Source organism: Leptosomus discolor, chromosome 5 (genome assembly GCF_034619465.1).
Source record: "Leptosomus discolor isolate bLepDis1 chromosome 5, bLepDis1.hap2, whole genome shotgun sequence".
NCBI lineage: Eukaryota > Metazoa > Chordata > Aves > Leptosomiformes > Leptosomidae > Leptosomus > Leptosomus discolor.
The window spans coordinates 20,129,624-20,155,617 of record NC_141395.1 but is presented as its reverse complement, the minus strand read 5'-3'; the positions used below and the strand labels follow the sequence as shown (position 1 = coordinate 20,155,617).

The 25,994-nt window shown below is 38.3% G+C and overlaps 1 protein-coding gene across 2 annotated transcripts in view; it reads left to right on the top strand.

Annotated features, from left to right (window-relative positions):
- FIGN (fidgetin, microtubule severing factor) overlaps positions 1-25,549 on the top strand; it is a 97,234-nt gene extending 71,685 nt beyond the window's left edge. The window contains exons 1-2 of one of the 2 annotated variants that reach the window (XM_009956784.2): positions 22,756-22,858; positions 23,301-25,549. In XM_009956784.2, coding sequence (XP_009955086.2) covers positions 22,756-22,858; positions 23,301-25,549 — 2,352 coding nt within the window. Of the gene's footprint in view, positions 1-22,755; positions 22,859-23,300 lie in introns of those variants that run through there. The other variant, XM_086465740.1, reaches the window with a different exon arrangement.
- The last annotated feature ends 445 nt before the right edge of the window (positions 25,550-25,994 follow it).

The window sequence follows — 25,994 nt, the reverse complement described above, 5'->3', positions numbered from 1 at the left end:
TAAATAAACAAAGCTTACAGAGCACATTTAGAAGGTGCTTAAAAATATGTTTTCGGATTAAAATAATTAAATTTCAGAATTCATTCATTGGTCTGAGAAAAGCAAGAATTGTAGATAATATTCTTTATTAGAGGAGTGGTTATAACTGGAATTGTTGAAGAAGCATTTGTTTAACTATTCCATCTGGTTTATGAAAAGAATACTCGTTATCATTACTTTTTGTGTAATATGGATGGAGTCAAAGTGAAATTCTGCACCAGTATGTTCCTGGTTACTGAGAAATGCTAAGCGAAGAACGCTACTAATAGGGAAAGTATAATTTCCAAATGTAAGTTTTTAAAACACCTCTAAAGGATCAAGAAGTCTTGGAGAACTCACCTTCTCAGGACATTCTGTTTCTGCCCAGAATTGTATTACCAGAACAATAATGAATGGCATGACTTTTTTTTTATGATGCATTACTTTTGAGATACTAACACTTGCTTAACGGTGGGCAGTTGATACTGTTTTTTTTTCCTCTGTTTTTTGGGTCTCAGTTAATTTGACATTCTAAATTACAAAGGTGAACATTCCTTAAAGAGTATACTTCTTTCTTTTTTTCCCTACAAATGTTAGTTATTATGGAGTAAAATGATAGGATGGTGGATCTACATGAATACTTAGGCACGTCAAACCAAATTCTCTCATGATGTGTCCATTCATTTAAAGGGAATTGTGGTGAAAGACAATTGGACTGACAGTTGAGTATAACAACAAACTACCATGCTCTACACTGTGGTTTTACTCTTGTGAATTTGAGCTGTACCATGTAGGTCTTCAAAAAATTAAGCATTTGTGAACCAATTTATTCAAGCTCATAAACATCAGAAATCAAGAAGACTTTTAAAGGTATTCATGCACCAAAAGATGCTGATTTAGATCCCTAGTGAGGTTTTGAAAATCACTAGTTTGTGTGTTAAGGTCACATGTCTGATCTTGAGTCTTCAGCAGCTGCGAGCCAGTCCTTGGATGGAGGTTGCACATATAGATATATATATATATCTATATATCTCAGACCTGACGATTTATTGAATGGGATCTTTTATTCTAAAGGGTAGCCAACCTCATAGTGCCTGCAGCTGAAGTGTAGAGAGAAGCAGAATGGTGGGGCTGGCCACCTCCCTGACTTGAGTTCGATTCTGCCCAGCTCGTGGTGTTGGCACATCTAGGACCTGAAGGACTGCAGACTGAGGGGGATGACCTCTGGGTGACAGGGCCAGCATGGCTGACTGAAGAATAATGTGAAATAATTTGCAAGTCTGACTTGCTGTTCTTGCAGAGTGGAAGTTGTTTGGATGCAGTTTCTGATGTGAAGTGAATTAACAGTAGAGATGGGGACATTTGTATGCAAATCCAGATATGGCTCTGCAAGCCCATCTCTGGCTGCCGTGTGCAGCAGCAATAGCAAAGATGGTCACACTTCCCATGTAACAGAAATATATTAAAATTTATAGCTTTTATTTGTAAACTCATAGATCATGTGCCACACTGTGTAAAGTGTGATTTTTTTTATTTTTATTTTATTTTCTTCTGGTTTAATGTTCAGAGTTGGTGTCATCCTAATTAGTTTCCACTGACAGAATAAATATTGTTCCATCTGTGCACTATTACAGTCAGCGACTGAAGGTTTGAAACACTTAAGCAGTGGATGTCAAGTAGTCTGGAAAGGGTCTGGAAAGCAACTCATTTTGGATTATTTTGCATATATCACCATTCACAAGGAGGTTATGGGAGCAATTCTCATCTGTACTGCTATCATCCCAAAATTGTGCCAAAATTTTGTTTCCTTTTTTTTCAACAGGATTTACTTGGTAATAATCATGAATACTTAAATGGAAGGATTTCATGCATTATAACAACATAAAAACATTAAACTCTTTTTTTTTTACCAGTTTGCAGATGTGTTTTAAAAGGGAAACATTTATTATCATATTGCTGAGAGTGGGCCAGATGAATTAATACCTTTATTTATTAGACAATCCTGAGACCAGAGGCAGAGCAATTTGTTGGGAATCTCCTTTCCTTTTTCAGTGTACATACCATGTAAAAGAAAGTACACATTTATAAAAGGTAACACTATCTAAGCCTTATTCCTGGAAATTTCTTGGGCTGTGGTTAAAGCAAATGAAATTAAAAAGCAAGTCAACACTGTATTTAGAGTTCATTTTGGTGTTTTTTTGGAGGGCTCTGAAAAACTAGTCAGGTAGGAGAGATAGGCACATAGAGTTCTCTGTAAGAAGTATAGTTAGTTTGTGGCTGCAGCTCTGTCTGACATTGAAAATATTTCTTGTGAGTAATAATCCTTTACTTAATGTGATGGAATTTTTCCAGTTCAACTTCTTGTCCTTCTTGTAGCTTGATTAAACAAATTAATTTTTACATAATTGGAAATCAGTGCAGCTCTTCATGAAAATGTTGCTCAGTATTTAAAAAATAGTCTTAAAAGAACACTCGCATCTCAACTATTTAAAAAGGGGCAAATCCTAGGCAGCATCCTTAGGAAATGCTGTAGACTATATAAATCCGATTACCCAAATTCTTTCTTAGTTGAAATAGGATCATATCTGATGGTATCTATGAAATGTACAGCTAATACCCCCGAGTATCCAAAAATATTCAGTATCTGCATATTACATTAATGACGGAAATTGTCCAATATACATCTCTTTAGATATCCATTAATTTTTTTTTAATTCTTAGCAACATTAAAGTGGGAGTAGATGTAAATATTTTGTTAGCAATTATATAATAAGAACCTTAATTTGCATAAAATTATTATGTTTAAAGAGCATGCATTCAGCTATAGAAAGCAGTTGACTGCCAACCTGATTTTCAAATGTATAGAAACCTGTGCAGAGTTGCTGGGGGTTTTGTTACGGTTTAGTTTTTGTTTTCCTACATGTTAAAGAAAACAGATGCACTTGCTCTTCTGTGTTTCTTAACATGTTGAGAAATAGTATGTTTCACTTTGAATGTATTGGGTTTGCTCTTAGGAAAAAAAAAAAACTATTGTAGACATAAGCGAGGAAAAGGCAGCACTTACTGGGAATTTAACAACGCAGCCTTCTTTACTGGAAACTTGTGTTATTCTTTTACATAATTTTGCTACAGAGATTAAATTATATGGTAATTTTAAGGAACTAAAACTCATAAAAGAAATGTCCATAGAGGAGTGTTATTCTACATCATGTTTAAATAATTAGACTTCTGTCATTGAAATATATGTTCTTTGGATTTAAAAAGAGATAAAAGCATGAATATTAGCATGATTAGGAAATTATATTGTGTCACGGTGAGATTGATTGATAGGTAGTTGAATGAAAATGAACTAAAAGGCTTGTAGAAGTAAATGTATGTTCTACTACTGCTTAGACAAACATTCTTGTGTTTACCTGAGTTACAGGAGAGTTATGCAGATGAGAAGAGACATCTTTCCTTTCAGTGTTTGGTTTGTGCATGTCATCATTTTTGCTGTGAAGTCAGTCATAAATGAAAGCATAAGCTTACATTGAAACAGAGAGTGCTTTAACAATTTCTCAACTGTTTTTACATCATCTTTACACCAGAAACAAACAAGTGAACAAATGGAAACCCATCAAAATTAAATATGTGCTGAAAGGGCACACTTGACTTTAATGTTGGCTACCTGGTAAGGACCCCTTATTTATTTAAGCTTTTTTTTTAACCATTTTCTGTAACCAGCTAGGCCAAAAAGATGCACATCTCTGAGAAAATTATCTAAGAAATAATTTAAAGGTTATAGTTAGAGAAATGCCTTTCTATTATTCTTAAATCATTTTATTGATTTCTCCCTCCACCTTCCCCCCCCCCCCCCCATTTATTATCTGTCCCCTAAAGGCCTCCTACACATTGAAGTCCACAGTGGAACTCACTAGTGGGGATGAAGCAGAGAAACCACTGCAGGATTCCCTATTTCAAAGCTGAACCAATATTCACCATTGACACATTCATTCATCTGTGCAGGGTCATTGGAAATCCTCTTTCTCTAGTTTTTCCTTCCCTTCAGGGAGCAATGCTTAAAAGAGCAAACCCCTGGTGTGAAGAGATAGAAGAATTCTCAGCGTGGCCAGTGGTGCCGGGAATTGAATTAAAGTTGTCCATTTGCAGATGACTGTATACTCAGCTCCCAGCATATTCAGCTATGGGGTTTGCTTCTGACGTTTTATTTGAAATGCTGTTGGTGGCACTTAGTTGTATTTAAAAAAAAAATAAGAGGGGGCAAGGGGCAAAAAGTCGTTTCTCAAAAATAACAAAAAATGCTGAATTTCAAAATGCATGTGGTTCCTGCTGTTCCTTTTAGGTCTGGAGGTTGTTAAGGATCATGTGCCAAAGAGGTAAATAATTACAGAATTTACTTCTTTGGGTAATTTAACACTTGTCACTTATTCTGCTATTGTTGACATCTCTGTTTTGGCATAAATCAGATTTTGACATTACTAAACCTACAATTTTGTTTTTCTTCACACACATTATCTCTTCCATTTGAAAGGCACTGGGAAGACATGGGCTGCCATGAAATCTGAAATGCCTGCAGTCAACACCATGAGCGCCTCTTTATTTCAATTTCATTTCCTGCTAATAGAGATGAACTTGGTGAATACATTGGGGCACATTTAGAAATTGTCAAACTGAGATCCTGTAAAAGGAGTTCTGAGAATTTAAAGAAGTCTCTGTCAGTTTGGAGGATGAAAGGATAAGCATAGTTAACCATTTCGTCACCTGCCCAAATTCCCATCCCAGCACCACAATCACACTCCCACCATGTGTGGGTGGCGGAGGGGTTGGTGCAGTATATCCCTTCCTTGCTGACTACTAGGAGGTTTAATTTTTGTCATTAACTTCAAAGAAATCTCAGCAAAGGGTATTTCTGTGAGTAACGGTGGCATGATCTGCCACCAACGTAAATCACAGTCTCTTCAGTGAGCAACGGGAAAGGGAAGTGAGAGAAAGAGTTGGAGGCTACGAATTATGCCACTACCTAGTTATGCAGCTTCATTCATTTGACTAGTGAGATATCTACATGCGTGTTGTGAACACAGGGGCCTAAATTATAGATATTAATAACAACTTGAAGAAGGGAGAAGGAGAACTGTTCAAACAATTTAAATTCTCTGTCATAGCAACTTGTGGGTAGATAGTGGTATCCCAGAAATATAGATTAAATTTTCAGCTAAATCACACAGGGGGTATCTGTATGCAGTGCATATAAAAGTTCATTGTTCATCCCGTAACCAGCACTTCTATACCCAAGTATGTGAGATGTTATAAAGAGGTAACATTACAGTGAGATATTTTAATCTAGTTGAATGACCTTACACAAGGGGAAGAATTTTTCCAAGAGGTGCAGCCCAGTAATGAGGGTGAGGTGTGTCCTAAAATGGCCCAGAGCTCATTCTAGCTTATCAACTACTGCTACAATTCCTAATTTGTGGGGCACTAGTGCTTTTTCCGAGCAGTCTATCATTTAAAGTGCTGTGAGAGACAGTTTAATCATTTTAAGAGTATGCTGTGTAACTGATCTTGGAAATGCCCAGTATTCACCAGAGATTTATTGAAAAAACATTTATATCATGACTGTCTTTCCTTTGAAAATAGTCAAAATATTAAAAAAAGCAGTCATGCTCAGCAGCAGTTTTCATTGATGCATTTAGGGCATTCCTCCTCTTTAGCAATCCAGACCTTTTGGAGAAATGTCATTTCTGGTTATCCTCAGTACAAAATGGCCCATCAAGGCTACCTTGGTGCAACCTTACCTCTTAAATATCAGCCTGTGCCCTCTAACCATTTGTTATCAAGTATCTTTTAGTTCAGTCATAGCAAACTCTCTGTTTAATACATAGAATGAACAAGACACGGATACAGCCCAAGGCATTTTTTCAGTAAATCAAATATAGAATATTTATTTAAAATGTTTTGGATATATTCTTGAAAGGTGGCACAAGTTCTTTGTATCATAACGTGCTGAAATTATATGCCTAATGAAAACAACATGAAGTTAAAAAAAAAAATCCAAACAACTAACAAAAACTTTAAGTAAGGCCGTGAACAAATTTAAGCCTTCCTTAACCTTAGAAACTACTCACTGAGTACTTGAGTTTAAAGGTTCTGCCTCGTTTTCCTGTCTTTTGTGGACTAAAGTTTCTAAAGTCCTCATAAATGTGATTCCCTTGTTCCTACTGTCTACTTTACTCTTTATTCTCTATACTTGATATATCTTCAGAACAGATAATCCCATATACTGGTATAGTGGGTTAGGTATTCACGTGCCACTCAGTGAGTGGGCTGACATAGATTGAGATGGGATCTCTGCACATGAATTTCACAAGCTGTTGGGGGTGAGCCTGTTGAAGGGCTGTGCTGTATCTGCAGAGTTAAATTCCTGAAGTGTGTGGCAGTCGCCCAACCTGGCCTTCAGTACATGAAGAAACCAGAAACATGCTTGATAGGTGGTAGGAACAGGATGCTGCTTTGTTAACTTCAAAAAACTTTGCTGTCCTATTTTTCTGACCACCCTTTAGCACTGCTGCTCTTCATTTGGCATAGCTTTAAGTTTGAGAGAGAGGACAGTGCAGAAATACATGTAAAGAACTGGGGGAGAGGAAAGGCAAGAAGGAGATCGTGTATGGCAGATACAGGGGGAAAGATGCATCTGAAAGATCTGTGTCTGTTGGAGATGTGGCTTGCTGCCAGTGAATAAACTGTTAACATTTATTGAATATAAAAAGCAATTAACTGAATGGATTTTACATTTTTTATGAATAAAACTGTCACGCACTAGGCAGAAATAATCTTGCAGTACACTGTGGTGCAGTGGGATGGTTGCTGAAAAAAGGGTCACTTAGAATTTCTCAAAAGCACATGTATTTGGAATCACAGTTCATCTAGTCTGTATTGGGATGGTCCAAACCATTTGTTTTCTGGTTGCGTGCTTTTTCTGTCTGCTAGATTTCAGACTAGACACTGTGCCATTGCTAGAGACAAACATCATCCCTGGTCTAGGAGGGGAAACAAATATATGTGTACAGTTATACACACGGAGAGATTCTCTGAACCAAAGCTTTATATTTTGTCTCTTTAAAAATCCATATAAAATACAAATACAGAATCTAAACTGTAATAGTGAGGAACATATTTCCCATCTCATGCTGCAGGGCATAAGCTAATCTGCTGCTGAGATCAGGCAGGAACCCCCTTCAACCCTGTGTTGTTTTTCATTACACAACTGGCTGTTTGCATTATGGTTTTTATTAGAACTTGATTGTTTAATGACAAAGATACAGAGTTATGCTAAAATAAATAAAGCTCTATAGTGGAAAAGCAGAAAATAGACACTATGAAAAATAAAGTAGAAGTCAAGGACTGCTAGATTCTGCTATGCTCACCCCAATCCGTCCAAAGCCAATGGATATTTTCCTCACTCATACATGCATTATCTTTATTAACCCCCATCCCCCAGACAAACCCACAACTGTATTATGTAGGACCTGGTGTTGTTCCTTTTGCCTCCTTCATTTTATAAGGAGTTATGTCCATAAGCAGTTTCAGTCAGGGAAGTTGTGTACGAGGCTCCTCTATATCTAAAGACCTACTAGGCAAGTCTGTGTGTTTAAACCGATCTGAAGTGCAGGGAATGTTGTCTGCCATAATACAAAGGGTTCCAGGTTTGTTGGACAAGTGTTCTTATCTGCTGCAACTCATCTATTATGTAGCTTTTGTAAATGTGTCATAATAGAGCAGTAACCTCACCAGTCTGCAGAGGTGGCTGGGGGCAGGGGGGAGGTGGGGGGGAGGTGTTTTTTTTAAAAAAGCCAACGAACAAACAATGCAGAACACCAAGTGGAACAGTTTTATACGGTATTTCACCCAAGCCACTCTGCTCCACAAAAAAAAAATCTGAATAAAATTGCCATAAACAAGAGAACAGAGAAATCTGAGGTATTTTGTACTCAAAGGCACCCTACAGATTGTTTATGGTACCTTTTTGCTGAAGAGCAAACTGTGATTGGTGCTGGGTTGTGACTGGAAGAAGTTGGGCTATGATATTGGAGTTTCACTGATGGAGAAGAAAACAATGTCTACATGCTGCTGTAGAAGGTACAATAAATTTCACATGGATTCCAGTTTCTGCTGTTGGTGCTGTCTTTTGGTCCTGAGGCAAGCCACTCCAAGACTCACCTTAGGTTTCAATAGCAGCAAACGTTAGCATTAGAGCTGTCTCCTCCTGCTTGACCATGCACCTGTGGAAAGTCCTCACCCTTTGACACCACAGAGGCGCTGGCTGATGGCAGCGCCTAAACTTCAATATCGGTCTTAAGGTTCTTCTCACTGTCCTTTTTTTAAGTTTCTATTGCTCCTTCTCACCAATTCACAGTGTTTTGGGGCAACTTCTGCCTTGAGTTTAACCTGCTCCTGTAGCATCACCTCCTTTTTTGAATTCCTACACTTTTGCAATTTCTTATGATAGTCTGTACTCCTATATATATGGCATTCCATTGCAGGGTAGCAGCCTCCAAGTAGTGTAAAATTTGGTAGGCCCTAGTTCTTCAGTGGAAACTTTTCTAAGAGTCTGATAAAGAAAGCTTTTATAATCAGGCTAAGGAGGTCCTAGAGATAACAGAAGGAAGAGTCTCAACTTTTGTTGAAAGTCAGGTATTGTTTGGGGTCAGCATCTTAGGTGAGCAGACTAGTGTTTTGTAGGCTTGATAAAATACTGATGGATCTGAGGATGAAAAGTTTTTTTGTTTCTTTGGTTGGTTGGTTTGTCGGTTGTTGGTTTTTTTGTGGCAGTCCTAGGATACAGAAGGGATACACTGAAGGTTCACCCTGCTTTAATTTTATGTTAGAAGTAAGAAAGGATGGTAACCATAGTTTTATAGTGATGCCTGAGATACCTCCTGTGGATGCTATGTTTCTGTCAACCTCAGTTTTAAACTACTAAAAATATCATAATGTATGATATTGAAGGACTTATTGATGAGCAATTGATGCTTCAGAGCATCTGCGCTTAGTAAAATCAACAGTACAAAATGCATATTATGTATCTTAGAGCATCGGGTTGTCACTCGCAAATGATGTGAAGTTTAATGCATTATTCAGAAGTACAAGAGGAGGCAGTCCAAAGCAGCTGTGGAGTGTCTGTTATTTTATTTTATGGGGTTTTATGTTATGTTATTTTACAAAGAGCAGAAGCTAAGTGTGTGACTTAAAGGTGCGGAGTTTGGAATTGCATGATAGAGTAAGGAGCAGCACTAAAAATGTTGGATCTGAGTATGAATTCAGTTCAGACTTGAGAAACTGGAAGGTATTTTGATCTGAAAGCTACAAAACCCCATCTGGGAATGAGTTCTGGGTGTGGGGTTGTGTGGTTTGGGTTTTTTTTTTCCTTTTCCACTTTGTAGTGCAAAGAAGTTCATACCACAAAATCAAATGAAACTGGCATTAATTTGGTAGTCTCAGTTCTCATAGTCCTATTGATTCAGAAAGCTGCAAACAGATATGGAGGCTTAGAGGCTGCTTTTAGGATTACTGAAGTTTGGGAGCTAGGGTATACAAAAGATGCAATGAGATCACTCATTCAGTAAAGGAACACATCTTAACATCTTAACATAGAATTCTGACATAGAAATATCGGTTTAAGAGAATTAGTCTTCACCATTTTGTTGGTGGTTTCATTATTGATTACTCATTTTTGTGTGCTTCTTTCCAAAGTCTTAGCTGCCGACAAACCTTCTCCAGCAGAATCTCTAGTAAGCAAAACAACATTTGCATCCCTATCTATTTCTTCTAGTGGGAGACAAAAAAGTAGTCTTGGTCATTTCTTATTGATAACTTTAAATATTATGTCAGGCCTAAATCAATCTGGTGAGAGAACGCTGGTTATTCCTTAAGATTCGCTCTGGGTATTTAATTAGCTAGGGCTTATACATGCAATTTATTTTCTTTTTTGCCTCTTTCAGCATTTGTAGTAGTAGTATTGATATGACTGGTGCAGCGAGGTGTACGTCTAGTTAAATTGAACTTTCTATCGATGAAAGCTTATCTCTTGCTGATGGCTGTGTTTTATGAATAACGTATGTTGCAGTGTTACATTTTCAGAGGTGTGGTGCTCTTTACATTAGGAAATTCAGGGGTTTTGTGCTACGTAGGTACTAGGGGTTGATGGTATGTGAGATGTAGGAAAAACAGCATTAGTTTTGTATGTGTTTGTGTGGGTGTGTATGTGTATATGTGTATGTGTAAATTTGTATGTATATTGTACATCCATAATTTTATTTTGAAAACCACTAATTTGCTCTATTTTTCCTCAAGCATTTTCAGCTGTTACTGTGGAAGGAGAACTGACAAGTGTTTCTTCAAGTATCTCTTTATTGGCCATTTTTGTTCATTATTATTCAGCTGGTGACAACAACATTTATTATCTGTATATTAATGACTGGAAATTGTTAAGTGGTGGAAGAGCAGTCAAACAAAGCTAGCTAGAATTAACTTTATGCATGCTTGGTAGATGATACCTGACTTACAGTACTCTGTGCATTCCCCAAATACTCTCTGCTTAAGTACCATTTACAGAACTAATCCAGTCTAGTACAGTCTTTTAAGCAGTTCTAAAATTTGCTCTGGAAATATTATTGAACCCGAAGTATTTTCAAATATATTTTCAGCGGAAAAAAAAAAAGTCTACATTGCAGTAAATCTATCATCACAGCTACCGATTCCTTGAGCTTAATTATGACACTACTAAATGTGAAAATCTATTCAGTGCTAGGAACACTTTTCACATTACATTCACGCTAAAGATTGGCTGTTAAGAGCTCATTACTGGTAGTTTTCTAAAGAGCGGTTTATTAAACACTGTTACCTAATAAGCATCTTTGGTGGTGCAAATTGCTGAAAACAGTAATGAGTCTGATTAGACTTCATTTCAATTACGACAGCTTGTCTAGCAAAAAAAAAAAAAAAAAAATCTCTCCTTGATGCTTTGGAATCTGACTACAAGGCATTAGATAGTTTAAAAGGAAAATGCCACCTCTGTGTTTCCTTTCCACAGTTCAGTAATGAATAGAGAGCTGTCCAAGTAGCCGTCCAATTTAACACATTGGAAAACTAGATGGGCAGCGTTGGAAGCACAATCCTGTTTGCTTAAAAATTCTACAATGGCTTTTCAGTTAATATATCTAAATAGGGTCATATTTAAGTTTCCTCTGCTTCCCTTGTGTAAGAGTATAAAGCCACAAGAAGAGAGAAAATTAAAATTATTCACTCCTACCTGCTTTGCAGAGGTTATGCATTCCTCTAGTGTAATGCACCTTTCAATTGTTATCTGTAAATCATTTACAGATCTGTAAGGTCTGTAAACCTTTAAGTTACAATCACAAAAAACTCTCACAGCTATCACAGTACCTCATAATTCAATCTGATGGGGTTTTTTTAAACTTCTAAAAAAAATTTCCAAAGTAAAAACAAAGCTTAATAAATTTATATTACTAGTATCAAAAACTTCAGTGAATATTTGTTAGTTTATTAACTTAATCTTTGATGCTAAGTGTGTTTAACTGTATGAATGATAAGCTTTAAGTCATTCCTGTATGTTACTTACACATTCTGGATGAAAAGAGAAGTGTTAATGGAAAAAGAATTTAAGCTGATAGGGTTTTATTAAATATTCAGCAACTAATGTTCCTGTTGATAGTATATAGCGTTTTTAATACTAAATTCATGTGGATGCACTTTTATAATATTATTTAACACAAAATTGGATGGAGAATGTTGTAAATAAAACCTTGTAGTAAATTATGCCTAAAGAAATGACAAAAGGGGGACACGTGCGGAAGATGTGGTGCTGCTAAAGGTGGTATGTTGGACTGAGGTCTCAGAGCGTGGCCGAAATCAGACTTCTGTCCAGTTAGTTTACAGCAAATTTTGGGAAGGTTCACATTCAATAAAGTTTGAAAGCCTTCTTATTAGACACAGAAAATAAATCAGAAACTGAGCTAGTGCAGCAAATATCCCTGTCTATATTTTAATGAAATGCTTTCTGTGATGAGTTTTTATTAAACACACGACACAAAAACCAAATGCTGGTGAACAAAACATCATTTGTGTAGTTAACTGCTGAATATTTGTTGCCTAAAAAGAAAATCGTAAAGTAAAAAGTGGGGCGTATTTATCTCCATTGCAATAAATTGTAAACTTCAGTGGTTTTTGTGACTTCAAACCAGAGAAGTGACAGGAGAATCAAGCCCATGAACCTCACAGTCTAGGTGTCTTGTATTGACACCAAAACCCCCTTTTGGTTCTTTTTGTGATGTTACCTTTCTACCTTGGCTTTGAAATTTTTGCAGTTAGCTGTGATATATTGTATATTTTGTGAGAGGACTTTCATCAGCATGCATCATCAAACATAAAATAAAATAGTGCTTTTTTTTTTTTTTTTTTGCTTTTCAGAACATCATACAAACACAAGTGCTATTATTCAGCTATACAAATGTGTGCCTGGAGTGTGCTTTGAGATGCTAATCAGTGGAGCTTGACTTCTGTACCCTGAAGCAAGTTTTAAAACTATTTCATCATTAGGTGACTACATACGCAATAATACAATGGACAAAATTACAGGAAAAATAACACAGTTTATTGTTATTTAAGCTATCAACAGTGCTCAGCTAGTTATTGATATGAACATCACATGGTTTAGATTTTTGTTGTCTCTTGAAGGCTGTTTACAGAAGAGGATGAATTTGTGAGAGCTGCAAAGGAATGTGACATTTCATCAGCTGGGCTCTATCATTTCTTTCTGTTTCTAAAGCCAGCACTCTATTCTATTCTTTGAAATGCCTGTGAACCCTCTCAATGACATACTGGGTATTTCAGGACATGGCTCAACTTTTCCTGTTGCAAGATGAACTCTGCTCTTTTTGAGAAAGGAGAACCAACATGTAACATGAAGAGTTAGTTTCTTTTCCTTCCCACTCCCTTCAGGAACATGGCAAAAATATAAGCATACACGGAGTTAAATTTCTCAGTTAAGACATTCTCTGGTGCTTGTGTGTAAAATATATAAATGTATATGCATATATAGAGAGAGATTTCTATATTTGTCTATAGAAAATTCCATGTTCCTCCTCCCCCATCCCCCAGATAATTTGTCAAGCTAACTGAACAATGTATGTAGTTCCTTTCAAACACCCAGGAAAAAAATACAGTAAGTCCTAAACCAAGAGCATGCAAAAAATTGGTTATATTCCATTTTTTCAGTAGTTAATGCAGATACATTTTATTGAAAGAGCAAGAAAGACTCTTTGGAATTTGCGGAATAATTGAAAGGTTTAAGTTGAAGAAAGGTTTAGCTCAGCTGAGTGTTTCTAGGATGTCAGTTCTTTGGTTATGCTTCTGCTTTTAATCTTGTTTCTCTGCTTTGGGGGGAGCAGGAAGGAAAGGAAGGGTCAGCTGCTTGTGCAGCAGAGCCTGGGAAGGAGCTGTGCCAGAGCTCTGTTTTCCCTAAAAGCGTGATTAGTGCAGTTCTGATGACTACTTTAAGGTGTTCCCTACCTTGGGGAGGAAATCTCAGGTTCCCTGTGATAACCTCATCCCTTCTTACAGCGTCATTTCTCATGTTGAAATATAGATGTTGTTGTTTGTTTGTTTGTCTGTTTGTTTGTTTGTTTAATGGAGAGACCAAATAAGTATATGTGTTGATAATAGAATCCTTTTACTTGGGATATTCTCTTTGGAAAGACAACGTGTGCCAGTGCTAGCCGCTCTGATGCTTATAGTAGAGAGAAATGTGTGCGGTGTGTGTCTGGTACGATGGGGAAAAGAGAGAGTGGATGAGCTCTGCTGAGAGCTCCCTGCTCTTAATCCCGGGCCACGTCAGGAGCATTCTAAAGCAGTTTATCTTCATATGTCGTCTTGTATATAAGAAACAACACTAAACCCACCAAAACTCGTTTCATATGTAGCTTTTTCACAGCCTTCAGATCAAAGTTATTTTCTTCAGGCTGGACTACATTATACGCAGGTCCCAGGAGTGAAGGACACTGAATTAATGTACTATGTCACCCAGTCCTGGCTATAGAATATTTTTATCGAAGTGTGAGACGCAACATCTCTTTACTATTTCATTAAAAATTAATGTGCAGATTGCCAAAAAGCAAGATGCATAAATAACATAAACAAATTTTGTGAAAGCTTTGTAGGCTGTGGAGTCATCTTAAGAAGGATTTTTTTTTTCTGGAGTATCAGATTACTTCTATATATACATTTAATCAGTGTTTGTTCTCATTTAGCTAATTAGAAGAGGTACTCTAATCTCAGTAAAGCAACTGTTCGTACCTTTCCTGTGTTGGTAAGTTTTGGAATAAGCACCTTAAAAGGAAAGCAATATTCCTGGTTACAGACTGGAGCATTGTGTTATTGGCCCATATAAATTTGTTCTTTCACTCTTGTTAGTTGAACGTAATGGGTCAAACCTGCCTACAGTTATTTGAAACTTACTGAAATTGATCTTTACCTTCGTATTTGTAGGGCAAATAGGGCTGGTAAGATAAATCTCTGGAATTAACCTTCTCTTGCTACACATAAAGCTATGAAATATTGGAGGTTTTTAAAGCATGATGACTGCAAAATATATAAAAACATCTAATGTAGTGGGATTTATACAGAGTGATGCTGCTGTTAATTGTTAATTGCTGCTGCTGTTAATGCTATGTAACTTTGTCTTGTGTTTTAGAGCAATATCATTTTCTAATGTTTTGGAACAGCATGGTATAAAAAAATAATTCAGCATCACTTAAATCTGTATTTATTGTGCACCCACTTTGTTCAGATAAAGTATGTCCCTTTATGGCAGTTTTAACCCTATTTATCCTCATGCACAAGTGCTCACCTGTTATTTACTCACATAAGAGAAGGCTGATACTGCAGAACAGGGGGAGTGCTGTGTTGTGACATAAAACATACATATTCATTAGCTCTCCTGTCCCTATGGACACGTGTGGTGTGTCCTGATGATCTTCATTTGGCAAAAAGAAGTGAACCTAAGAAGGAAATTGTCTTCATGGATTTAAGATACACTACAAAAAGATTTTAATTTTTTTTTTTTTTTTTGCATTGAGGAACCAAAGCAATAATTCTAAGTGTGAATGAAAAAAATTCCTGTATAAGGAGACAATTTATGGAGTCATGATTAGCAACAGAAATGGAAAAAATAATAGAATCCAATATTTGAAAATTATAGTTTTCAGATACCAATTTTTTTTTCCTGGGAGAATTTGGGTCAGGATCACAATGTTCCATATGAGGCTTCCTACTGCTGATAATTCATTCCTTTTGCCTCTTGCTTACTTACTGAAAAAATAAGTTCAGGGTTCTATGTTTCACCTGCTGCAGTTGATTATGTAAGAAACACAATAAAGCAGTGAGTGTATTTTATCTCCTCTGCTTTTAAGGATTTGTGTTATGCTTTTTCAAGGTAAATGTGCCTCAAACTCTTCTTCTATAAGGGGAACCAAGGAAAAGGCTGCTTCTGCTATTTTGTTGCCTAAAAAGAGAGTACGCATTTTGCTGCGCTTCTAAAAGCTTCAGTGGGATTTACTGGAAGCTTGAAGTAAGCACTTCAGTGGGAGCACAATCATGCTTGAGGTCTAAACTGTTTTGCGTTTGCAAATATGCATAAAGACTTGTGCTAAGTAGCCAAGCTCCATATTCATTTATTACTATATTTTACCATGTGAATATTTTAATTCTCAGAATCACTACAGTTGTCCTGCAGTAGTTATATCGATTTTTATGTTTATATAAGCATAAATTGCAAATTATGTGGTATATTAAATCTTTTAAAAATACATTCTAGCTATAAGTGTGTGTTCGATGGACTGAAAAATGTTGAATTTTTTTTATAGGTTATGCTCAGTTTTGTTTACAGTTACTTTTCTTCTGTGTATTCTCTCAGAAATTATTATGGTCTTATTTAATTTGGTATTGACAAAATATGCCCGGTCCTTTAAAGGCATGACACTGTTTTGAGGTACTTGACAGAAACAACTTAAAAATGTAAAGCCTGGGAAGAGGAAGCATCGTAATAGGTTAGAAGAAAACTCATTGCAATTCTTGTCTTTGTTAGTGTGTTTTCTGATTGGTTTAGAAGAGTGTTATGAATGAGTACAGAGAGGGCAGACTGATTTAGTAAAATATTTTAAAGATAAACTATAATTAATCACAAATATGACAAATTCTCTATATAGAAAGATTCTGACACTTGCACGCATAAATGGGTTTACTTCTGCTATGCCATGATAGAGTGTCAGTGTGATTACGCTGCAAGGATGGAGGCCTGAACTGAGAATGTTTTTGTGCTTAAGGACTGCTGCTTGCAGAGAAACATACCTCGGAGGTGGGCAGCGTCCTGGGAGGTCCCATGGAGTGCCGGAGTAAGAGCTACAGTCCCTGTCCTTCGTATCTGTGGGCTGCTGCTTGGCTGGCCTACGGATCCAGCCTGCTTCCGCTGCCAAATATGATAGTGTCGTCTCTGGGCCTATTTTCCCTTTGCTTGCTTGACTATTATTTCTCCTTGTTTCTGATTCTTAAGGCCTTTGAAGCTGATGGATCTGCTAAAGGCCGTTTAGCCAGCAATGTCTTTGTGACTGTCAAAGGCTCTGCTTTATGCAAATGGCAGGGAGGGGGCTTGGAGGGAGAGAACTCATTTGCTGTAAACGTATTGCAATTTGCTGTTATCAGGTGTGAAAGTGTGATTTAAAAGGAATAATCATCGACGGTATTTAAATTAGATAATTAGGATGTAGATTCCATGTCTGGAATTTCATTTTTAACCAGTCCAGGGTCTCCTAAAATATGTTGTGTTTTTTCTTACTGCTTTTATCTTAAAGTGTTGTTGACATATATGTGATCCTCAATATTACTTGTGATTTAAGTGTTTTGTTTTAAAGATTTAAATGTTTTCACTATCCCTGCTAGATGGAAATCATATTGTAAATACCCTGCCATCAGCTTGCTCCCACTGGTACACGTGGCATGCATAGGCTATATATAAGAGGAAGAACAGACTCCCACCAAGAAAATTCTGAGAGCACTTTCCAGGCCTGTTTTCATGAGTTTGTGGCTGCCACTTACTGAAAAAAGCTTCCAAAGTTGGGCCCGCGCAGCTGGGCAGCTCAGTTGGATGCTCATCCTACCACTGAGTCCTTTGACGTCAAAGGAGTTCCTCATGGACTGGAGCAGAGGTCTTCTCTGAGTAATTAGAAAATAAATGTGGGAATCATTTTCTTTCTTTTTTTTTTTTTTCCCTGCAAAACATAATTAGCTCAATCCACTCTTCAAAATCCCTCCTGTTTCCAATTAAGAGAGATCAGTTGCACTAGCTTCAAACAGCTGAAATTATGCTTATTAATAAAAACTGGAGTGTAAAAGAAATGTTTTATCTTGAGTTAATTTTTATTATTACGGGACATATGACAGTATACAGTCTTATAAAATATTATCAGATTTAGTACAAAACCAGGGAGTTGTGTGTCCTACATTTCGAACAGCGGTTACAGCGTGACTCATTTGTTCAGCTCTGTCCCATGCTTAAAAAGGATTTTAAAATGTGGATTTAGGGCCTGATCTTCAAGGCACTAACACCTTTGGCTCTCGAAGTATGAGGCTTGAAGAGTCCTAGCACGTTCCCAGTGAAGTGCCTATTTAAGTCAGTAGCTGTTTTGCCAGCTTGCGTGTCCACAAGAAACAATCCCTTGGCTAAAATCATTATGGTCAGTTGTGTAAATACTCAGTGTCCTGAATAATTGGAGATAGGGCTGAGACTAGCAGTTCAGTGGGCAGTGAGAGCTTTTGGAGTATTTGGCTAAATGTGTAAGCAATCCAAAGTGATGGAGTTCACATCCACTTGCAAGTCTAGAGGGAAGAGTCTTGGTGGTACTCAGAGCTATGGTTTTGGAGATGTTTCCTAACTTGTAACAGTGTGCTCCTACAAATCTGTTATGGACAGTTATCAGAAGCATCTCATTTGCTTGTTCCTCTGTGGTACAGTCTACCGCTTTTTAACAGCTCATCAGGCAGTTGCTCCCATCATATTTAACCGAACTCTTGAAGTTAAGAACCTGCTTGAGCTACTGATGTTTACAAAGGAACCTGCAGATCTGTGCTAGATGGGACCTAAGGCACTGCAGGGATGAATAGGGCAAGAATAGAGAGACCACAACAGGAGAATTATTTTCTTTTGCCTCAGGTATGTTGAAGGAACAATTGGAGGCCCCTGATCCAAACTGAAACTTTGGTAGCTGGTTGGGAAAGTTGGAGTGCTGCCCTGTTTCTAGTTTCTTCTGCACAGTAGCTCAGTGTCATTTAGATTTTGTTCCCCAGCGTCTTTGGAAGTGCAATGCAACCTCTGCCGGTATCTTCAGAAAATGACAGCTGCATATGTTTTAATTTTAGCTTGATTATCTTATTAGAGATGGGAATAGATGCAAGGTTTACTAAAGTCCCAGTGTCCTTTGAGTAAAGCAGATCACCTCTAACCAAGTTGGTTAGTTGAAAGGTGTTTGTCATCAGTTAGACTTGCTGACAGGACACTGTAAATCCCTTCTTGTGTATTCACCCAGTGTGGTCCTAGCTAGTATTTCTGGACTTTTCCTTACGTGTGTTCAACAGAAACCCTTCTATTTAAATTGAAAGCAAAGGCTAGTTATTTCTTTTTATCTTCTGTAAAAGATACAGTCCTGTAAGGGGCTGAGCATTTTGACCTGATACTGAGGGCACCAGCAGAGGAGTGTTCTTTGTATGCACAAACTCACTCAAGCTCCCAGCAGGATCGGGCCCTGCTGGACATCCAGGGTGTGTAGAACGTTGCTTGTTCCTTTTTGCATTCAGACCACAAATGTTATTTTTTCCTGACTCTGCCATTCTTTCTTTTTTATTATTTTGTTTATTTTAATTCATAAATCTGAATATGTAAGCAGATTTCTGTCATATGGAATTATTGTATGTGAAACTGATGAAATATTATGTACTAGCTTTTACATTTTCAGGGTAAGTGCACAAAATTAGAAGAAAAAAAAATGGCCAAACACTTAGCTCAAAGTAATTGAATAATGAAATTGTTGGCTATAATTACTTTAAAGGTAATTCAGATAGATCCAACTGGAAGAATTATGGAGGAGGGATGTATATCAGGGCTGTCAGGACAAGGAAAAATAGATACTGCTAAAAAAGCCTACACTGCCTCTCCTATATAATGTATTAAATTTATCTTAAAAGCAATTCTCTGATAAGTACATACCTGTACTTAAAGAACAGAATCCTTTCCTTTTTCCTTTTACAGCCCATACCAGCACAATTTACACAGTTCAAAAATGTTGATAGCTCAGAGAATTCCTAAGTTAGCAAAGATTTTTTTGAAAAATACATTCAGCCTTGCATAGCTTCTGGATTTTCAGTGAGTTATTAAGCAAATATACTATCTGCAGGACTGTGGTTTATGTCACAGTTTAAATTACCCTAAAAAAAAAAAAGAAAAAAAAAGCAACCTCTAAATATGCCTGTTTACCTCATTTTAGATGTTTATTTCAGCATTTCGATTCCTAACAAAAGAAATGTAGGAATGTGTATCAGCTCAAACAAAAAAGAATTAATAAAATACAATTTAACATATGGAGATGAAGTGGCCACAAACATTAAACAATTGGGGGGGAGGGGGCGGAGTGTTTGCATAAAAGAAACTAAAAGTTCTTTTTTTTTTTCCTCCTAAATCAGACATCTGACTTTTGACAAACAATTATTGAACTATTAACAAATGGAGTGAAACCTAGCACAAATTTGCTGCTTTTTCGATTAATATTAGATTGAGGAAATGGCTCTTTATGCCCCCCAGTCCAGATCATTCCAGTGGACTCCATGTAAATACAGATTTCTTCACTGCTTACTAATGCAAAAAATATGCTTATGGTTAACTATTAACCTATGCTTCCAAATAACACTAATGATTGCAATGTGCTGGAATAAATGCTCATGTTTCATGGGATGAGAACAGTCCTGTTCTCTTAAGCTTACCTAATCAAAGCCTAATCCTGCCTTTACAGCTTTTGTTAAATGCATTGGTATTTAATATGCATCAATAAATAAACTTTCAATTATTGTGCAGTGAGCATATCCAAAGATAAGCATGACAATGTGAAACTGCTGGTCTATCTAGCACTTATTTCAAATAAAGAATGCTGATGATGTGATTTTCCCCCTCCTCTTATAACAGATAATTCAGATTTTCTGACATTCTTTTGCAGATTCGTAATAAGGAAAATAAATTAATCTAGACAAATACAATTCAAAGAATTGAATTTTTACACCATCTAAATATATGTCCCTGCTGTGACTAGAAATTATTTTATTTTAAAAGCACATGATCCATTCTAAATAAAAAAGACCAATTGATTAAATTTGTAAAGTATTTGTGAAGGGTGTTTTGAAAAGCTTGCTAAGTGGGCAGTGTACGATACATGTTGTACTCTGACCTAGCGCATTCTTTTATCTTTAAATTGAATAGTCTTCCTTTTACAAGCCGTTTAAGACAATGTGCCAAAAGCGTATTCATTAACTACAGTACAAGTATCAGCCCAGCCAGATTCTCTGCTCGGTCTATGCCCATTTTACCTTCTTTTTCAAAAGTTTCACTGCTGCTTTAGTGTATTCTTTGCGAAGAGTCTTTCTCATGGCATCCATTCATTAGTATCTAGTGAAACATCAATCTACTCAAGTTCTTCTGCATCTCTGTAACAGAAGCTTTCAGTGTTTTGGTAACCTTATAAGCCCAGTATCATGGAACACGGGTAGGTTTTGGGGTTTTGTTTTGCCTTTTTTTTTTTTTTTTTTTTTTTTTTTAATAGAGGTAATAAACTTCTATGTCTGTTAGGCAGTTCTGTTACAGGAACATTAATATTATTTCCTTCTAAAAAAGCTTGAAATAAATCTCATGGCACTAGAAGAATTTTAGATACTGATTACTTGCAATTGGCTCTTGGTGATGTGCTCTTCAGATTTCTGTCTGAATTTAACAAAGTATGATTTCTGCAAAGCTTCTGATAGTTTCTCATTAAAATTGCATTTTTTTTTTCATATGAGCATGATTTCTGTAATTTCACCCAGTTTCATGATATATTTACCCCCTCTGAAAGGCAGTAGCTGAAAAATCAGAAACAATTAACATAAAAATTATATTAATGCTAAATGAAAGAAATAAATCAGCCAAAAATTCAGTCTCAAAGCTGCATTTGTCAAAAGCACTTCTCTGACTTAACTTTTATAGGATAACTGTATAATTGTTAACAGACATTTTTCTCAAGTTGTCAAAGTGTTTGAAAAATGAGAGAGAAAGACAATGCTCAGGAAAGAAAAAATCCACAAGTAATCAACGGCATGCTCACATGGACTGAGATTTGCAGTACTTGTACTAATAAAATATAAGGCTCAATTAGAGGTACTTTGCAGTTTTCAGGGTAAATTTCAATGATTTGGTGATTCTCAAATACATGAATCCAAAAATAAAAATAAAGAATCCAAATGCAAATGAGTGCAAGTGCAATAAAATATAATTGCAAATGAATCTGTTGCTTTATTCGTTTATTGTGTAATTACTGCAATCCTTCCCACCTTGTTTTCAGTATTTCTTAATCATTAAGTCGGAAGCATGACAGCAGTGCCAGCCCTGGCATGATTCTCTTTGACTAAAACCTTGTAAATTAACACAATTAGCACAGCATCATCCTGCTAATTAACTTCCAGTGTCTGGTGCAGTGGTTTTGCAAACAAGGAAGAGGGAGTCAGAAGGGAATAAACATGCCATTCTGTTACCAAACTGTGTGCTGTGTTAGGTTTAGCTCAGCGAGGCTAAGCTGGCCATGTCAGATGCCAGAGTCAGGCAATGAAGAGCTAAAGGGGTTGGGGAGAAAAACAGGAGGGGGTAGAAGCTGTCAAAATAGACTGCAGTAATTCAGAGGGGAGCTAGTGCCACAGATGCTTCGTTTCGACTAGGCCTCCTCCTTATCGGGAAATCTGTGCCAGAGGGCACAAGACTGTTTGCAAAAATCACTTTTGGTAATACGAGAGAGATTAAGGAGGTCTATTTGATACAGCTGTACAAAAATCAGCGATGTGTCTACCATGCATAGGTACGAGTTGGAGGGGGTTATCTTAACGCTTGTAAATTGCTCTTACTGTGCGCGGTGGATTACAAGGAGGGGGGATAATTCACATCACATTATTTACGAGATTAATTGCTTTAAAATGGCGTTTGTATTTAGGTTTTTTTTTCTTTTTATCGATAGGTTGTTTGGTTTGGGGTTTTTTATAGCCAGCTGAAGCCACAGAACTTTTAGGGACTCGGGTTCCTTTCTTTTCCCTTTTCTTTATATTTTTTTTCTTTTTTTTTTTTTTAACCCTCTTGCTTTGTACCCTGGAGGCTGTGAGGCGGGGAGCGGGGGGGGGGGAAGAGAGAGCAAGCAAGGAGACCGACAGACAAGTCATGCTTGTTTTTTTTTCCAGAGCCTCAACAACAGAACTGAGAGGCAGAAAGGAGCCAGTTGTAATTCATACCGAGTTGTAGGCTTTGTGTGATGAAAGCGACGGAGCGCTGCCTGGGAGATTGCTTTGCTGCACTCCACGAAGCAGATTTGAAACTGTCGTGGACCACTTTAGATGAGAGTTGGATTATGGAATGACCTGCTATGTCTGTGTCATATTGTTCTGCGCAGGGTGCATTATACTGTGCTAACTAGGTGTTCAGTACCAAATAAGAGAGGTGTCCTAGATGTGATCTGTCAGCTGTGTCTCATATTTTTATATTGGTTAAAATATAAAACTGAAACACTGATGAGAGAGGACAGAGCAGTTGGATGCCTTGTATGTTAACAATAAATCTACACTTAGCGTATTTAAAATGTACCGACTCTTATTTAATTACTTTGAGAAATCTGGCATTATCTGTATTTTTTTAAGCCAACAAATAACCCCCTACTGAATCGGCAAAAAATGTGTCTCAGTGTGTATGTGCCTACAATAAACCAAGCAGTTTATACTGCTTCGTAAGGGCATTGCATTTTCTGTCCTTAAGGATTCGTGGTGTTAAGTACAGTGTTTCAAAGAGCTGAAGAAGTTCACAGACAGTACATTTGAGAACCCATTTGAAAGCATCTGAAAAAGGCCGAGCTCGCTGTTAACTTTGTTTTTTCCTGCCGCCCTAGGCTTGAAGATGCAGTGGACGCCGGAGCATGCCCAGTGGCCAGAACAGCACTTTGATATCACTTCAACCACCCGGTCTCCTGCCCACAAGGTGGAAGCCTACCGGGGGCACCTGCAGCGCACCTACCAGTACGCCTGGGCCAATGATGACATCTCAGCTCTGACTGCCTCCAATCTTCTGAAAAAGTATGCAGAAAAATACTCCGGTATCTTGGAAGGCCCAGCCGAGCGGCCTATTCTCAGCAATTACTCCGAAGCTCCCTCGGGGCTGGTGAATGGTCGGAAGAATGAAAGTGAGCCCTGGCAGCCATCGCTGAACTCTGAGAGCGTGTATCCCATGAACTGTGTCCCAGATGTTATCACCGCCAGCAAAGCTGGGGTAAGTGCAGCCCTCCCTCCCACAGATGTCTCGGCCAGCATTGGGAGCTCTCCTGGGGTGGCCAGTAACCTGGCTGAACCCAGTTATTCCAGCAGCACCTGCGGAAGTCACACTGTTCCCAGTCTTCATTCAGGGCTCCCATCTCAGGAATACACCACAGGATACAATGGCTCATACTTGCATACCAGTTACAGCAGCCAGCCAGCACCTGCACTTCCATCCCCTCATCCATCCCCCCTGCATAGCTCGGGACTTTTACAGCCCCCGCCACCGCCACCACCACCAGCCCTTGTCCCCGGCTACAATGGGACCTCTAACCTCTCCAGTTACAGCTACCCTTCTGCCAGCTACCCTCCTCAAACCGCTGTTGGCCCTGGGTACAGCCCTGGGGGTGCCCCACCGCCCTCGGCGTACCTGCCTTCAGGAATCCCTGCTCCAACCCCTCTGCCTCCAACCACCGTCCCCAGCTACTCCTACCAGGGCCATGCTCTGACACCCATCGCACCGTCTGCCCTGACAAACAGTTCAGCCAGCTCTCTCAAAAGGAAAGCTTTCTATATGGCAGGGCAAGGAGAAATGGACTCCAGTTATGGAAATTACAGCTATGGCCAACAGAGATCTACACAGAGTCCCATGTATCGAATGCCCGACAACAGCATTTCAAATGCAAACAGGGGGAATGGTTTTGACAGAAGTGCTGAAACATCATCCTTAGCATTTAAGCCAACAAAGCAGCTAATGTCCTCTGAACAGCAAAGGAAATTCAGCAGCCAGTCCGGTAGGGCTCTAACACCCCCATCCTATAGTACTGCTAAAAACTCACTGGGTTCGAGATCAAGTGACTCGTTTGGGAAGTATACCTCCCCAGTAATGAATGAGCACGGTGACGAGCACAGGCAGCTCCTCCCTCACCCAATGCAAGGCCCGGGACTTCGTGCAGCTACCTCATCCAACCACTCTGTGGACGAGCAACTGAAGAACACTGACACACACCTCATTGACCTTGTTACCAATGAGATTATCAACCAAGGACCTCCTGTGGACTGGAGTGACATCGCTGGCCTAGATCTAGTAAAGGCCGTCATTAAGGAGGAGGTTTTATGGCCAGTATTGAGGTCAGATGCATTCAATGGACTGACTGCTCTACCTCGGAGCATCCTTTTATTTGGACCTCGGGGAACAGGCAAAACATTAATGGGGAGATGTATAGCTAGTCAGCTGGGGGCCACATTTTTCAAAATCACAGGCTCTGGCCTTGTCACAAAGTGGTTAGGGGAAGGAGAAAAAATTGTCCATGCCTCCTTCCTCGTGGCAAGGTGTCGCCAACCCTCAGTGATTTTTGTTAGTGACATTGATATGCTCCTTTCCTCTCAAGTGAGTGAAGAACACAGTCCAGTAAGTCGGATGAGAACCGAGTTCCTTATGCAGTTGGACACTGTACTGAGTTCTGCTGAGGACCAAATAGTAGTAATTTGCGCCACGAGTAAACCAGAAGAAATTGATGAATCTCTTCGAAGGTACTTCATGAAACGACTTTTAATCCCACTTCCTGACAGCACAGCAAGACACCAGATAATAGTACAACTGCTCTCACAGCACAATTACTGTCTCAATGACAAGGAGGTTGCACTGCTTGTCCAGCGCACAGAAGGCTTTTCTGGACTAGATGTGGCTCACTTGTGTCAGGAAGCCGTGGTGGGCCCACTCCATGCCATGCCAGCCACAGACCTTTCAGCCATTATGCCCAGCCAGTTGAGGCCAGTTACATATCAAGACTTTGAAAATGCTTTCTGCAAGATACAGCCTAGCATATCTCAAAAAGAGCTTGATACATATGTTGAATGGAACAAAATGTTTGGTTGCAGTCAGTGATACTACTTAAAAAAAAAAAAAAAAGTAATGAATGTTGGCACACACAGAACCTGCTACATAGGGTAGAGAACCCTTTTCAGTAGTGTTAAAATTGCAAAGGGTACTGGGAAGACTACAATTTACCTTGCCTCTAAAGAGCCAGGGTAGACTTGAAGGAAAAGTGCATCAAACAAGAGCTGCTGATCTGAAAAAGCCACACATGACAGAAAGCGCATGTTGATGCTCAGTTCTGTTCAAGCTAGACAATACTCACCAAGGAGCAAGGTGCAAGGGGGTTGATTTCAGAAGGACATGAACCCTGTGTGTTGATTCCATTCTGCTGTTCTTGAGATTTAGTTGCTGTCAAGTGCCTGAAGTGGTGCTTTATTTTTTGTTTGCCTCACAATTACATTGGTGGCATGTGCTAATATAAAGAGCTTTAACTTCAAACATTGTTGGACTAAAG